Below are 14,628 nucleotides of genomic sequence, written 5' to 3'. Positions count from 1 at the left end.
ACAGGCGGGTAAAGGGCACATCCCCACTTGGCTAAAGGCCCTCGGAAAAGAGGAAAACCATCTCTGCTGCTCTTTTTTATGTACTCATTGTTTTCTGCCAAAATCTGAGCTAAATAATTTTGTCTGCTTTAGCTCATCACAGCTGGTACCCCCACTCTGTCTTTGTCCCACTAGAGAGTCAGATGATCGGCGTCCTCTTTTCTATGCATGTAGGAAAAGAATGAATTTTCTAAATTGTAAGAGAATAAAACTCTGCTGAGAAAGCACATACAGCAAACTGGCAACCCAGTGACCAGCCTGCCAGTTAGTGTCAAGATTGTGCTTGGGCCAGTAGACAGTGTGGAAATTAAGGCAGCTGAGCCCCACATGGCTGACTGTGCAGTTTGAGTCCCGGACCTGGTGCCATGAAAAAGCCAGGCATATGTGTATGCATGCCCAAAATTCCAAGGGAGAATGGAGGAGAAGGGATTGTGGAATGGCTATCCTTCCTGGGGGTGTTTTCTCACTTTCCCTCTCTCTTTCTTTCTCTCTCACTGCAAGTGCCCTATAACAAAAATTTTGTTTTGCTTTTTAAAAGAATTATTTTATTTAACTTTATTTATTTATTTATTTAAATTTGACCCGAGAGAAGAGAGAAAAAGTGAGAAATCAAGCTCCCAGGTCCAGGACTCGAACTGCAGTAGGCCATGTGGAAGTCCAGCGTTCTTAACCACCATGCCACCTGCCGGCCCCACAAAAATTTTTTAAAAAGAAAAAAAAAATGTACTACTTGTTCTATTTGTTTACTTATTTAAATACCTATACTATTTACATGTTTCTATTAAAATCGAGGTAACTGGTGTGAATGGGAGTGACAGGCAGGTAAAGGGCACATCCCCACTTGGGAAAAAAATCAAGGAAAATGCAAGGACATCTTATGAAAATGAAGAATGCATCTACATGATTCATGTGCAAAGTTCATTTGTGTTAGGAGTATACACCAAAAAGACATTATGACCTAAATCATACTAAATTCTAGACTCAATGTAAGGGGGGAAAAAAGCACCTAAAAATGCCACCAAGATAGTATATTGCATTTCTAATTAATGATTAAAGATGCATCCTTTTTTCCCTCCAATATCTAAGACAAACTGAAAAGAAGTACTAAACGAGGCAAAATATATTTAAGGAGTTGACAAGAGAGTGGAACTAGCATCATTCAACAGATAGTTTCATGTCATTCACTAAAAATACTGCCTCATTTAAGAGTCCCAGCAATCCTACCGGTCCAGAACTATTTTTCCACTATGATTTAGAAACTTACCTAGCCTTGTCTATCTAGCAAATGGCTGAACTAACTCAAAGTTGGCTCTTTACTTCTATGAATGAAAATTATATTTGTAGTGGTGTTTTGCCTCATAATAATTAATTAGTGTAGTATATTATTTACCCTCCCCCTTCTTTTCCTTCTTCTTAACTGATTCTATATTGAAATACCACATTTTCATAGGAAATATATAATACGTATTATCTTTTCTAAAAGATGAGAATTCTTCAGAATTTGAGAGTTTTTCTAACAAGAAGGCTATTAAAACTAAAGGAAAAAATAATACGTAAACTTTACTTACCATTTGTTGATATCATAGTCAATAAATTATGAACTGTCTCCATCAGATCATGTTGCTGCTTTTGAAGAACTGAATTATTTACTGTGGCAGTCACTAATTGTTTTTTCAGTTCATCAATGATGGAATTTTGCTTAGATACCAATACTTGAAGCTGATCTTTCTCTTCCTTCATTGACCGTAATTGAACTATGTGTTTGTCTTCCATGTCTAGCACTTTCTTTTCTAGGAAACTTATAAGGAAAATAATTGTTAGTCAATGAAGGGTATTCTGATTACCTGATACTATCAGGTATTCTGCTTACCTGGTTACCATTACCTGCTTACCAGATTACCATCATCATAATATGATTACATATTGCTTTATAAATATATAATCACTTTCATAATTCTAATAAAATGTTTTATTTTTATTGAATTTCTACTTCTTTTTTTTTTTTTGAGAGTTTTTTTGCTATAGGGCATGTGCGCTTACCAGAAAGACAGAGAGAGACAAAGAGACAGAAAGCAAGAAATCACCCCCTGGGGGGATGGTCACACCACAGTTCCTTCTCCTCCATTCTCCTCTCAGGATCTTGGGCATACACACACATGCGCCCAGCATGAGTTTAAGCCACCGGATCTGGCACTCAAACTGCAGTCGACTACATGGGAGTCCAGCGACAGTAGCCATTATGCCAACTGCTGGTCCCAAATTTCTACTTCTTTAAAGCACTCTGTTAAGATGTTTAAAGTAATAAGATGTTTCCACAGCCTTGAATCTCTCAACCTTGCTTGAGATTAGATACAGAGCTACATCTGTAGATGTGCATGTACATATATACATATAAGTGAATATATATGTTTGTATATACCTACAGATATACATGCACACATAAAAGATACCTCAGTCTGGACTTTGATAGGTGGAACATAAATATTACAAGCCTTAGATGCTATAGGACTTCAGATGAAGGGTGGTGCTATTTCAAGATGTACTGCTCATAAAATGTCTTTGTTGTTTTCTTTTGTTTTTGGAAAGGGAGAATTTGAATTAGGCTGGACCTTTGGGTAAGACTGTAGCATTCCCCTGAACTTTTCCATTTTAATATTAATCCTAGAGATATTATGATAACAACTAACATTTTAATGCTATTGGTAATAGCAATGCTAATGGTAAACACTCCTCCATGAACAGTTAAATACTTCACCCAGTGACTTAATCACTTTGTGCATCAATATCCTCATCAGTAAAATATCGCCTCATCAGATAATATCGCCTACTTTACATAGTTGGTCTGAGGAATAAATGAGTTTTAAAATGTAAATACTTAGACTAGTAGTTAATAAACTACCACAGCTTCTGTTAATATCACTTTAAGAGCTAGTGTAGCATTCCTCCTAATGACACACAACACTCAGTAAGTGTTAGCTATTATTAAGATCAAGATTATTATTCCCCCATTTCCAATGAGTACATAGAAACTTAGAGACAATAAATCACAGGCCTAAAGTACACACAACAGGTAGCAGAAGTGGCATTCAACCCCAATCTTTCTAAAAGAAATCTGCCCCTCTCTTTGTTTTAACTTGGACCCTTTTTTCTTTTAAAAAAAGACATTATCCATCACTATCTCATGCACTTAATTATACTTAACAGTTAAATGTGAATTAACTCCTTAAAAGGAACTTTTTTCTTGAGCCACTCTAGCTGAGCAGCAAACCTTTTTAAAAGTTATTTTGATCACTGATATATTTATGCCATAAAAGTCTCAAAATATTTTATTAATGGTTATAGAGTTTGTCTTTTTTATTTCTATTTATAAAGATATGTTAATGTGTGTGTGTGCATGTGTGTGTGTTCAATTCATTTTAAACTGGAAATTATTTCTGTCCATTTAACCAGAATAAAATGATTCAAGTGAGTATAGTCTATGTGCATATGAAGCATTTAAGAATTTTAACTGTTTCTCAGGAATAGACATACATAGTAAAGGTACTTGGCAATCATTTTTTCGGTTTGATTTTTAAATAAGATGCGAAGCAGAATTGGATGGCCTGATGCTTGGTGTAAAATCTTGCTTCCTCTGTTTAGTCACTACATTATTCAGCACAGAAGAGGCTTTTTTTTTTTTTTTTTTTTTTGGGGTTTTTTCTTTAAAGATGCATGTATTTGCCAGAAAGACAGAGAGAGACACGGAGACAGAAAGTGAGAAATCACCCCCCAGGGGAGATGGCCACACCACAATCCCTTCTCCTCCATTCTCCTCTCAGGATCTTGGGCACACACGCACACGCGTCCGGCGTGAATTTAAGCCACCGGGTCCAAGCTTGAACCGAGGTTGACTACATGGCAGTTCAGCAACATAGCCATTACGCTAACTGCTGGTCCCCAGAAGAGGCTTCTTCTGATTATGGCAGAAAAAACACTAACCAAAAGTTCTTCAATATCTTCATTCTATTGTATGAAGCCAGTAAATAAAGCTTTTAAGATACAGACACTTTTAAACATAGTAAAAGAGCTAATCACTTGTCAGATCCTATCTCTGATATTTTCCATCTGGTATAAAGTTTAGTAGAAATGAATTTTCCTATTGCAGTGCCCTTGTTTTAAAGGTAGAAGATCTCTCGTGTTCTTTTTAAATTCATCTCTGAGTTACCTACCTTTTTTATAATGAAATATATCAGCAGTGGCATCTACATGTTTCAGAATTATTTTGAGGTCATTAACGAATTTACCACGCCTCTGTTAATGTCACATTAGGAGCTAGTGAAGCATTTCTTCTAAGCTATTAGAACTTTTATTTTCTCTACTCATTCCATGAAGATCACCTGATGTAGACATTTATTCTTACAGTGACTTATTTAAAGCTCTGAATCCTTTTGCACTTACTTTCTCAAAAACCAAAGCATGTAGAATCAACATTAAATTTCCTGAGCATTCAAAGCCTTCTCATGGGTGGTTTTAGATCTTTTTCCTTCCATTTATTTACTACATAACTATTTTAACATCAATATATTGAAAATCTACCATGTACCTGGTATTTTGGGAAGTATTAGAGAAAAATCAAGATATGAGAACAGTATGAGTCATTATCTCAAGATGTTGGTGTTCTGCTGATATTCATGCCTTCAGAATAAAATGACATATATATATATATATAGATATATAGATATAGATAGATATATTATATGTATATATCTAAATATATATCTTTATATATAGATATATAGATATAGATATATAGATATATAGATATATATATTTCCACGTGTCCCCACTGAAGAGGAAATACCTTGTGAAAATGTAAGGTGCATAAGTAGAAGTTGTCACATTGCATGCATGTGAAGGCCATGGTTTCACTGACAAGGAAAGGTCAGTGTTACTGACTCTACAGTGCTAGCAGGATTTTTTTTTAAAGGTTAACATGTGTAACGTTGAAGCAAAATTTGGAGGAATACTGTAAAAAAACCTTTAAGGGGCCAGAGAATCAAAACCAAGCACTGTATTAGAAGGTCCACATTGGTCCTTTACAAGGTTTCTGGTTCTTATATTGGACATGAAAAAACATCATTTTAGAATCCATGTTTATAATCAATAGTCACACGAGATGGGATTTCATATATGCAAAATGTACAATTCTGCATTACAAACATGTCTGCATTGCTAGTACCTGTTCTTATCCTGCAGTTTGTTTATTTCACTGGTCTGATCCAAAATCTGTTTTTCTAGCTTGTTAGTAGAGAGAGAATGTTCCAGAAGCTGAAGTTCAAGTCTTGTTGTCTGATTTAATACCTAAATGTAACAAAATGACATTGCTATTTATCATTTTTAGTTTAATCTTACAACTTCTTTTTAAATTATCCACATTATAGGAAAACATAACTAAAACATTATTTATCAACCCAAGTATCTTATTTTGGCATATTTTTCATTTTCAGAAAAGGTTTTATGTCTTGGATTACATCCCGAGTGTGTTAAACTTTTTTTTAACCATATCTTTATTTTGGAAAGTAGTTAATAGTTCTGGGCAATGGTGTTTGTGTCAAATAACATAATGTTATTTTTCTATTTCTGCCATATTTTATTATTTTTGTCCACACAGTGAAGCAAGTGAAAGTACAAAATGATCATGTTTCATAGTTCAGAAATTTTTGATAAATTAAAAATATATTTCCTTCTGCTAGAAACAAAATGCTGTTTTCACATTTATTTGTCAGTGGACAGAGGGATTTGCAGTCACACATTGCCATTATATAAAAATACAGCTCATGTTTAAAATAACCTTTCCTACTTTGTATCCACTTGTTCAGCCTTTTATTTTTTCTTGGCCATTTTTTTTTCCCTATTTTAAAAATCATTTCAACCAATTAAAAAACAATGAAGTATCAATATAAAGTGGAAACTCGTTTTGCCCTGTGAGCCTTTCTTATATATAACATGTGCAGTATCGCTTTCCCATTGTATTCAAGCAACTTAAAAGACGGATTCTTTAGCATTTGGCTGCCTTTTAGCAGGAAGAATTGATTACTCACATCCTCCGTGTCATGGTTATTCAGGATGTGATATCATATGTAAATCTAAGTAAGAATTGTTGCCAAGGAATCAGAGTCCTTGAAAGAATCATTGTTTGTTTAGTGTCTTTTTGTCGTTCCCAAAACTCTTGTCCTAGCCCAGCAAATGCAGGTTTCAGGATGGACTGAGTTCGTAAGCTAGCTGAGTTCGTATCATGAAAATTCTTTTGTAAATGAATATAGGCTCTGGCCAAGCTAACAGTTTTAATTTTAATATTAATGCCAGGAATATGGATTTAGCCTATCTCTTCTTTGGGCCCAAACATTCTGTGCTGGTTGCTTTGTAAAAGGATCTGGGAAATCAAATCTCCTGCTTCATTCATAAGGGTTCTTGGATGAGTACGAGAGAGAGATGGGGAAGGATGGCATATAGGTCCTGATGGACTCAGGAGTCATTGCAATGTTTTAGCACATCGCTTTTCTGAAAAGAATCGGACAGCTAGACAGGCTGTATGAGTAACATGGACATGAACTTGAATGTCCTAAATATTACAGTAGAAAATATGTCATGTAATCTCAGTCTTTGAAATGAAAACACATATTTATAGTTTTTAATTTCTTAACTAGCCATAGATTCTTCATTCTTTTTTTATAAATGCATCCTTTCCTCTTATAGTCAAGCTTTCTTTAGTTTTTCATTATTTTATTGAGTAACTACATGGCACAGTCGACTGGCTGGACCATTGGGTGCTTTATATTTTATTACTTACTTGAGCTTCCACATCAGTTAATTTCCGGGTTTGTTCTGCTGTTTGATTCAGCAGGTTCGTCCCTATTTCCAGCATCACCGCTGTCTGATTCTGTACTGCATTCTGTTGCATCTCTACCATTTCCTTTTTCATGTTGTCCTGGATATAATTCTCAAGCTGCAAAACAAGTTTAGAAAGGAAGTCTTTGGTCAGATGACTAGAAACCTTATTCCTAAATATTTGTCATCTTTTCTCTATCATTTAAAAAAATGTATTCAAAGACCCACACCTTGACCTTATTTTGAAATCTTGTAGTTTTACACAATCAGTAAAATATAGTATGATTTTATTTTTACTCAAAAACCAAGCAGTTAGTACCATCATGTGTATGAGAGGGACAAGCTGCTCATTGTTTCTGTCCTCTAGAACCCACATGTGGCAGGCCAAGGAGGTGCTCTGGCCAGAGCCCAGAGGCAGGCAGATGGCAGTGCAGGGGAAGGACCATACTGGGCATGCACTGCTTTGATTTTGTGTCCATTTTGCCAAGCTGCTGTCTGCGTTATACAGGCAGTGACAGTTTGGAAGCATCACCATTTCTACCACATTTCTACACGTTTAGAGTCTCAAATACAGACTTTAGAACATTCTCCAAGATAGAGTCTGAGGAAAGGAACCCCTCTGGGTTTTCTCATTACCTACAGAATCACCACTCAGTTTCACTCGGTGGTGCCCTGTCCCCCTCCTTCCCTCTTATTAAGTTTATGAAACATTAAGTTAATTAAAATGTTCCTGACACGTACACATTCGTTATTTCATGTATCAGGCAATTGTTTGTCTCATTTTTGCTTTTGCTTAGGCTCTCCAAATAGTGAGAGAAAGTGAAAAACTGGGGTAATGGCCACACCACAATCCCTCCTCCTCCATTCTCTTGGGATTTTGGGCGAATACACACTTCCAACATGTTTTTCAAGCCACTGGGTCTGGGAGTTGAACCGTGCAGTAGGCCACATGGGATCCAGCCACCTTAACCACCATGCCAATGGCAGGCCCCAAGCAGTCTTTTTAATCCTACACCAGCCTATTTATATGCCATGAGATTGGTTCTTCTTCCCTCAGTTATGAAGGTAGATGACTTGCCAACTCATTTTAGCATTAGCTGAAACACAAGAGCATGAAAAAGCTAACTGTACTGGGTAGATATAAATGTCTATACCTCTGGCAGTAAAATTATGTAATTAAATAAAAATGCAGGACAGCCTAGTGTGGGCAGAGCATGTACATTTGGAGAAAAGCCAGGAAAGTCTATTTTCCCACTTTATAGCCTTACATGCTAATATGTTGCTTAATCTTTTACGACCCATTTTCTCATATATAAAATAGGGTTTGTGATAAATTGGAGGAATGTTTTAAGGATTAATTAAGCTGTACTTTTAAAGTCATTGTGTGTATCTAACTCTAGGTAATTAAAATTTAATTTCCTCTATTCTTAATTTTTTCATGGTGATCTAATGATGGAAGCTACTGTTCCAGTCATTGATCTAAAATATCAGCTTATGAGGACAGAAACCATATTCATATCCATTTTCATATAGTATAACAAAAAATTAAATTGAATCATTAAAAGTTGATTATAAAACTGCTTCTAGTGTATTTCTTTAAAACTTGTATTTCTATGTAGAAATGCCACTCATAGAATCTGTCATAAAACGTAACTTTTTCTAAAATATGAACCACTAAATAATTCTGTACTTCCGTCTTTAAAAAAAAAAAACAAGAAAATAGAATGGGAAAGGTGGAGTTTCTCAGAATTCAAAAGCTTCTTCATAGGTGCAATTTATAAATGTTTCTTATGTTCTGTGTTGTCTTAGGTTTAATACCAGAACTGTACCGTTCCTGTTACTATCTCTCTTCTTTGCCATCAGCTCTGTTCTTACTCCTGTCCACTTTCCAACTCCTTGTAGACAAGTCGTCTTGAGAGTTCATGCCTGTGCCCTGATGGCTATTGGACAAATCAAATGAAACAGGACTTCACTATAGCTCTGATCATTTGTAAAACCATGTAGTAGAAGCCTTGTCCATATGGTTCAAAAGAGATTAGAGCACTATTCTTAAAATGAGATATTATTACTTGAGAGTCAATCAAGTATTTCTGGTATAGGCTTCCTAAAATTTGAATAATTTGATACTTTTGTTGACCCTTTGTCAGAGCTAACTTAGGCATTTTATTATCTGTGATCTTTTTTAGTTCATTATTTTCTTCTATCTACCTGTCACCTTTTTAAAAATGGTAACTTTTATGATTAAAATATGCAATATAAAAGATTTCATTAATAGTAGTTTCTCCCTAGCCCCCCTTTACCATGGGAGTAATGGAATTCTTGAGGTTAAAGTTAAGCTGTACGTCACCCAAAGGAGTTGTCTTAGTTATTCTTAACACCCAGCAAAGATAATATTTAGAAAGATTTATTCTGGGAAGTTTGGAGCAATAAAGATACACACAAGCTGGAGTTTAGTTTAAATCCATACTCAAAAATAATAATTTACAAACTAGAATAAATAAAAAGTCTTCACCTGATTGTTGATTTCAAAAGCTAAAAGCTATTAATAGATAATAATTATTCTGTGTTTTGTAACTCTAAATCAAGTAACTGGAGAGGGAAAATGAATCCTTTAATACTCTTCCCTCCATTTGTAGAGCTACTGGGTCAAATGTGGTTACTACTGTCAAGAGACAAGAGAGTATTGTTTATAATTTGAAATATTAAAGTCAAGCCCCACTTTAAAATTAGAAACTTTAAAAGACATACAGGCTTAGTTTTTTAAATAAATTTTCTTAACTTTGTCACCATATATTTTCTTTTTTGGGGGGGAGGGGGGGTTGCTATATAGCATGCATGCTCACCAGAGAGACAGAGAGAGACAGAAATTGAGAAATCACCACTTCCACCCAGGGGATGGTCACACTGCAATCCCTTCTCCATCATTCTCCTCTTGGGACCTGCAATCCCTTCTCTGTCATTCTCCTCTTGGGATCTTGGGTATGCATGCCTATGCCCCTGGAGTGAGTTTTAAGCCACTGAGTCCGAGACTCAAACCACAGTTGTCAACTACATGGGAGTCCAGCGATGTAACCATTACACCAAAATATATGGTACCTATCACCACATATTTTTCTAAGTTCGAAAATAATAGAATGTCAAATGCTTTTTAAATCATTCATTTACAAGTTTTTAGGACAATGAAGCACACATACATAGATAGGTATTTGTGTGTATGTTAATTCTACACTGGGACAAATTATATGTGAGTGACTTCAGAGTTTCACAGTGCCTTGAAGAACAGGAAGAAAACCTTTCCGTCAGTTAAGGTCCAGTTTTACAAACATTAATGCCTAGAATTAAAGATCACCCATGCTAATTTCATCTCCTGGGAACATCACGACCAAACTAGTAGTAAGAGATAGAAAGCCTGTGGATATTCATGATATACAACGAAGATCTCCTGGTTCATGTGGCCTTTCCATGACTTACCACACCTCAAGTAGCATAAGACCAGATCGAGCAAGAAACCCATTTGTCTGATCCCTAGATGATCATGTATTGATGGATATACCTTGAAATGTCCCTGTCTCTTGACCTTGATGAATTAGTTCTTGCCTGGTTTATTGCCCTGGAAAGTCTGTTTAGGGTCACTGTCATTTTACTTCTATGACTGAAACCCAGAAATACAGAAATCTGCCAAGTAGAATCCTGTTTAGGTATAAGAAAGTCTTAGTACAAGAGGAAAAAAAAAAGTGGTGAATAAGAGCTGCCCTCCCACTGGCAGCACCATGTTCTGGTCTCCTTTGGCAAATGTTTTTAACCCTGTCATCTACACTTTGCTGTTTTCATCAAAGCAGTTTCAAGATACTGGAGCCTCCTGTGGCAGAACCCATGGGTCTTTATTATTTCACATGTGTGGCTTCCCATATTTTCGTTTTGTAGGAATGTTTGACATCTCTTCTATCTGAGGATGATTATGCAGTGATAGCAATTTTGACAAATGCCTCCATAAAGGTCCCCCTTGTATGGTTGCAAAACGGCACCAGCATTTACTCTGTCCTCTTAATGTTTCAGCTCTCAGCAAGGTGTGGGTTCTTGAGCTGTTCCTCTAGTCTAAGAATTCAAATGAAGTATCCAAATATGACATTTTAGGCTGTATCATAGTTGCATGGATTATAACTCTGTGTCTGTGTTATTCAATCTGCTAGAAAAGAGTTGTACCCCAGACATAGTCTTTAAAACTTGTCAGCACAGGGACCAACAGACAGTGTAATGGTTACATTGCTGGACTCCCAGGTAGAAGACCAGGGTTTGAGTCCCGGACCCAGCAACTTAAAACTTATGCCAGGTACGTGTGTGTGTGTGTGCCCAAAATCCCAAGAGGAGAATGGAGGAGAAGGAATTGCAGTGTAGCCATCCCCTCCAGGGGAGTGTTTTCTCTCTTTCAGTCCCTCTGTCTCTCTCTGTCTCGACTTCAGAGTTTCACAGTGCCTTGAAGAACAGGAAGAAAACCTTTCCGTCAGTTAAGGTCCAGTTTTACAAACATTAATGCCTAGAATTAAAGATCACCCATGCTAATTTCATCTCCTGGGAACATCACGACCAAACTAGTAGTAAGAGATAGAAAGCCTGTGGATATTCATGATATACAACGAAGATCTCCTGGTTCATGTGGCCTTTCCATGACTTACCACACCTCAAGTAGCATAAGACCAGATCGAGCAAGAAACCCATTTGTCTGATCCCTAGATGATCATGTATTGATGGATATACCTTGAAATGTCCCTGTCTCTTGACCTTGATGAATTAGTTCTTGCCTGGTTTATTGCCCTGGAAAGTCTGTTTAGGGTCACTGTCATTTTACTTCTATGACTGAAACCCAGAAATACAGAAATCTGCCAAGTAGAATCCTGTTTAGGTATAAGAAAGTCTTAGTACAAGAGGAAAAAAAAAAGTGGTGAATAAGAGCTGCCCTCCCACTGGCAGCACCATGTTCTGGTCTCCTTTGGCAAATGTTTTTAACCCTGTCATCTACACTTTGCTGTTTTCATCAAAGCAGTTTCAAGATACTGGAGCCTCCTGTGGCAGAACCCATGGGTCTTTATTATTTCACATGTGTGGCTTCCCATATTTTCGTTTTGTAGGAATGTTTGACATCTCTTCTATCTGAGGATGATTATGCAGTGATAGCAATTTTGACAAATGCCTCCATAAAGGTCCCCCTTGTATGGTTGCAAAACGGCACCAGCATTTACTCTGTCCTCTTAATGTTTCAGCTCTCAGCAAGGTGTGGGTTCTTGAGCTGTTCCTCTAGTCTAAGAATTCAAATGAAGTATCCAAATATGACATTTTAGGCTGTATCATAGTTGCATGGATTATAACTCTGTGTCTGTGTTATTCAATCTGCTAGAAAAGAGTTGTACCCCAGACATAGTCTTTAAAACTTGTCAGCACAGGGACCAACAGACAGTGTAATGGTTACATTGCTGGACTCCCAGGTAGAAGACCAGGGTTTGAGTCCCGGACCCAGCAACTTAAAACTTATGCCAGGTACGTGTGTGTGTGTGTGCCCAAAATCCCAAGAGGAGAATGGAGGAGAAGGAATTGCAGTGTAGCCATCCCCTCCAGGGGAGTGTTTTCTCTCTTTCAGTCCCTCTGTCTCTCTCTGTCTCTCTGGCAAGCACACGTTCCCTGTAGCAAAAAATTCTTTAAAAACAAAAACAAAAAAACTTGGCAACAGATTGAAGCTCAAACAACCAGAATAAAATATTTTAACACAAAATGTATGTACACATGTGTGTATGTGTGTGTATAGAAATTATGTTCTGAAGGTTTTTATTACTTCCACAACGTTGTGAATGATCAAATTTGACAGGAAAAATAAGTCTATTTGTGAGACAACTATGGGAGATGGATTCCACATTCAAATGTTTCTTTGGCTATCATTCTTCTCACTAAGATTATCATCATTATTTTTTATACCAAAAGAAAATTAATCTTGAAATTGGCCTGGGAAAGGAAAACATAGATAGTGTACAAAAACTATTCCCAACTTGGAGATTCAGATGTGCTGGTTGAGAGATCATTTTTATTTAAATAAAGTTCAATGTCCTCAACTCTTTTTTATTAATTAGTTTTTGTCCATTTGAGTGACCTGTTTTCCTAGTAAATTAACAAATAATTTAAGGTTCCCTTGGAAACATTTCACTCTGTAGCATATCCATTTAGAAACAAAATATTACAACTATTCTCTTATACACACACACGATTTTTTTTCTTCTATGTCAGAGATCCCTTCCTCCCACTCATCTTAGACATCCTCTCTCTGTTGGTTGGTCACACAGCCCCCAACAGCTGTCTTACTATCTCACCTTCAGAGCCAGAAAGCCAGATGCAAATTTAATCACTCACAGTTCACATTCCTCTCTTTCACCATTGCCTATAAGAGAAAGCCCAGATTTCTTATTTTGCAAGATATACCACTTTGATAAGAAATCAGCACCGTCTGGTCTCTTTAGCCTCATTACCTGAGTGCACATTGCCTTGTGGCTGTACCAGCTGCGTAGGCTGCTCATATTTCTGCCTTTGTCTCTCCTTTTTCTTGAGTCCCTTCCTCCTCCTCAACTCACACTTCCTCTCATTGAACTGTCTCAGCAAACACTGCATTTTGTGTTGTAGTTATGTCCTTTCTGTTTTCTGGCACTCGCAAGAGAGAGAAAGAGAGAGACAGAGAAGAAGATAGTATGCCCCTAAATGCCACAATGCCTAATTCTCCACCTCTCCTTGTATCAGGATTTGGGGCATGCATGCACATGCACTTGGCCATGTTTTTCAAGCCACCAAGACTGGAATGTAAACCAGGGTCAACCATGTGTAATCAGACTCCCCTAATCACCAGGACAGGGCTGGCCCTGTATTCATTTTGATCCCAAGATATTTTGTATTCATTTAGCTTAATGTTTTTGCTTGCTTGAGATACTGAAATTGTGTGACCATTCTACATGTATACCCCTAGTAACAACAACAAAACATTTGCTCTTATAATTACTTAAACACTTGAATGCAATCTTATTAAATCCAGGGATACTCTGTTTGGAAGGCTTTTGACCTAATGTTCTTGGTCTCCTGTCATTAGGAAAGTCTGAAACATCATCCAAGGTCTCTTGACAGAAAAATGGCAAAACTGGGCTTTCCTCCTCCTTACAGAGTTGAGTTTGTGCTTTGCCTTTTAATCAAGAGCTTTTGCTGCTGAAGTAGTTGTATACTTAGCAATATGTCATGGCTAGTGCTGAGGTTAAAGGGGAGAGGCCTGGGAGATGCATGACATGAGAAAACATTTATCCTTTTAAAATAATTACAGATGTCTAAGATCTATGCATCACACACAAGTGGATAGTGTTCAAATGCCTATGAGCTGTTTAACCAGCCCCTTTCCTAGTACAAAGAAACTGCAAGTTCACTTGACCACTATAAACTTGAACATGTGATAGGAACTAGAGTTGCAGACTTCAGTCGGTGGCATCTAAAGTTAATAGCCCATGCCCCTCCTCCTTGTATATAATTTAATTAATTTAAATTGTGTCAAATACAATTTAAAATAACTTGAGTATACCAGTGTAGCTGTGTTCCATCGAATCATATCAAACTTACTTTTCATGTTTTTGTGTAACTACATATTCCTTTCATTATTTCACTGGGGGAGCATGTTTTTCATATACATTCACATCACTCTGATTCTTT

General features: G+C 36.8%; 1 protein-coding gene across 1 annotated transcript in view; it reads right to left on the bottom strand.

Moving 5' to 3' along the window:
• Positions 1 to 1,607: 1,607 nt before the first annotated feature.
• The window catches only part of ANGPT2 (angiopoietin 2), a gene marked incomplete at its 3' end in the record, with an annotated part of 57,526 nt that continues 44,505 nt past the window's right edge, over positions 1,608 to 14,628 (bottom strand). The window contains exons 2-4 of the mRNA XM_006165920.2: positions 6,869 to 7,024; positions 5,258 to 5,379; positions 1,608 to 1,837 (exon numbers count right to left, since the gene is read on the bottom strand). Of these exons, the coding sequence (XP_006165982.1) occupies positions 1,608 to 1,837; positions 5,258 to 5,379; positions 6,869 to 7,024 (508 nt within the window). The remainder of the gene's footprint in view (positions 1,838 to 5,257; positions 5,380 to 6,868; positions 7,025 to 14,628) is intronic.

The sequence above is a fragment of the Tupaia chinensis genome, unplaced genomic scaffold (assembly GCF_000334495.1).
Source record: "Tupaia chinensis unplaced genomic scaffold, TupChi_1.0 Scaffold144089_1, whole genome shotgun sequence".
NCBI lineage: Eukaryota > Metazoa > Chordata > Mammalia > Scandentia > Tupaiidae > Tupaia > Tupaia belangeri.
Note: the sequence above shows the minus strand (reverse complement) of the source record. Positions and strands in the feature narration are given on the sequence as shown.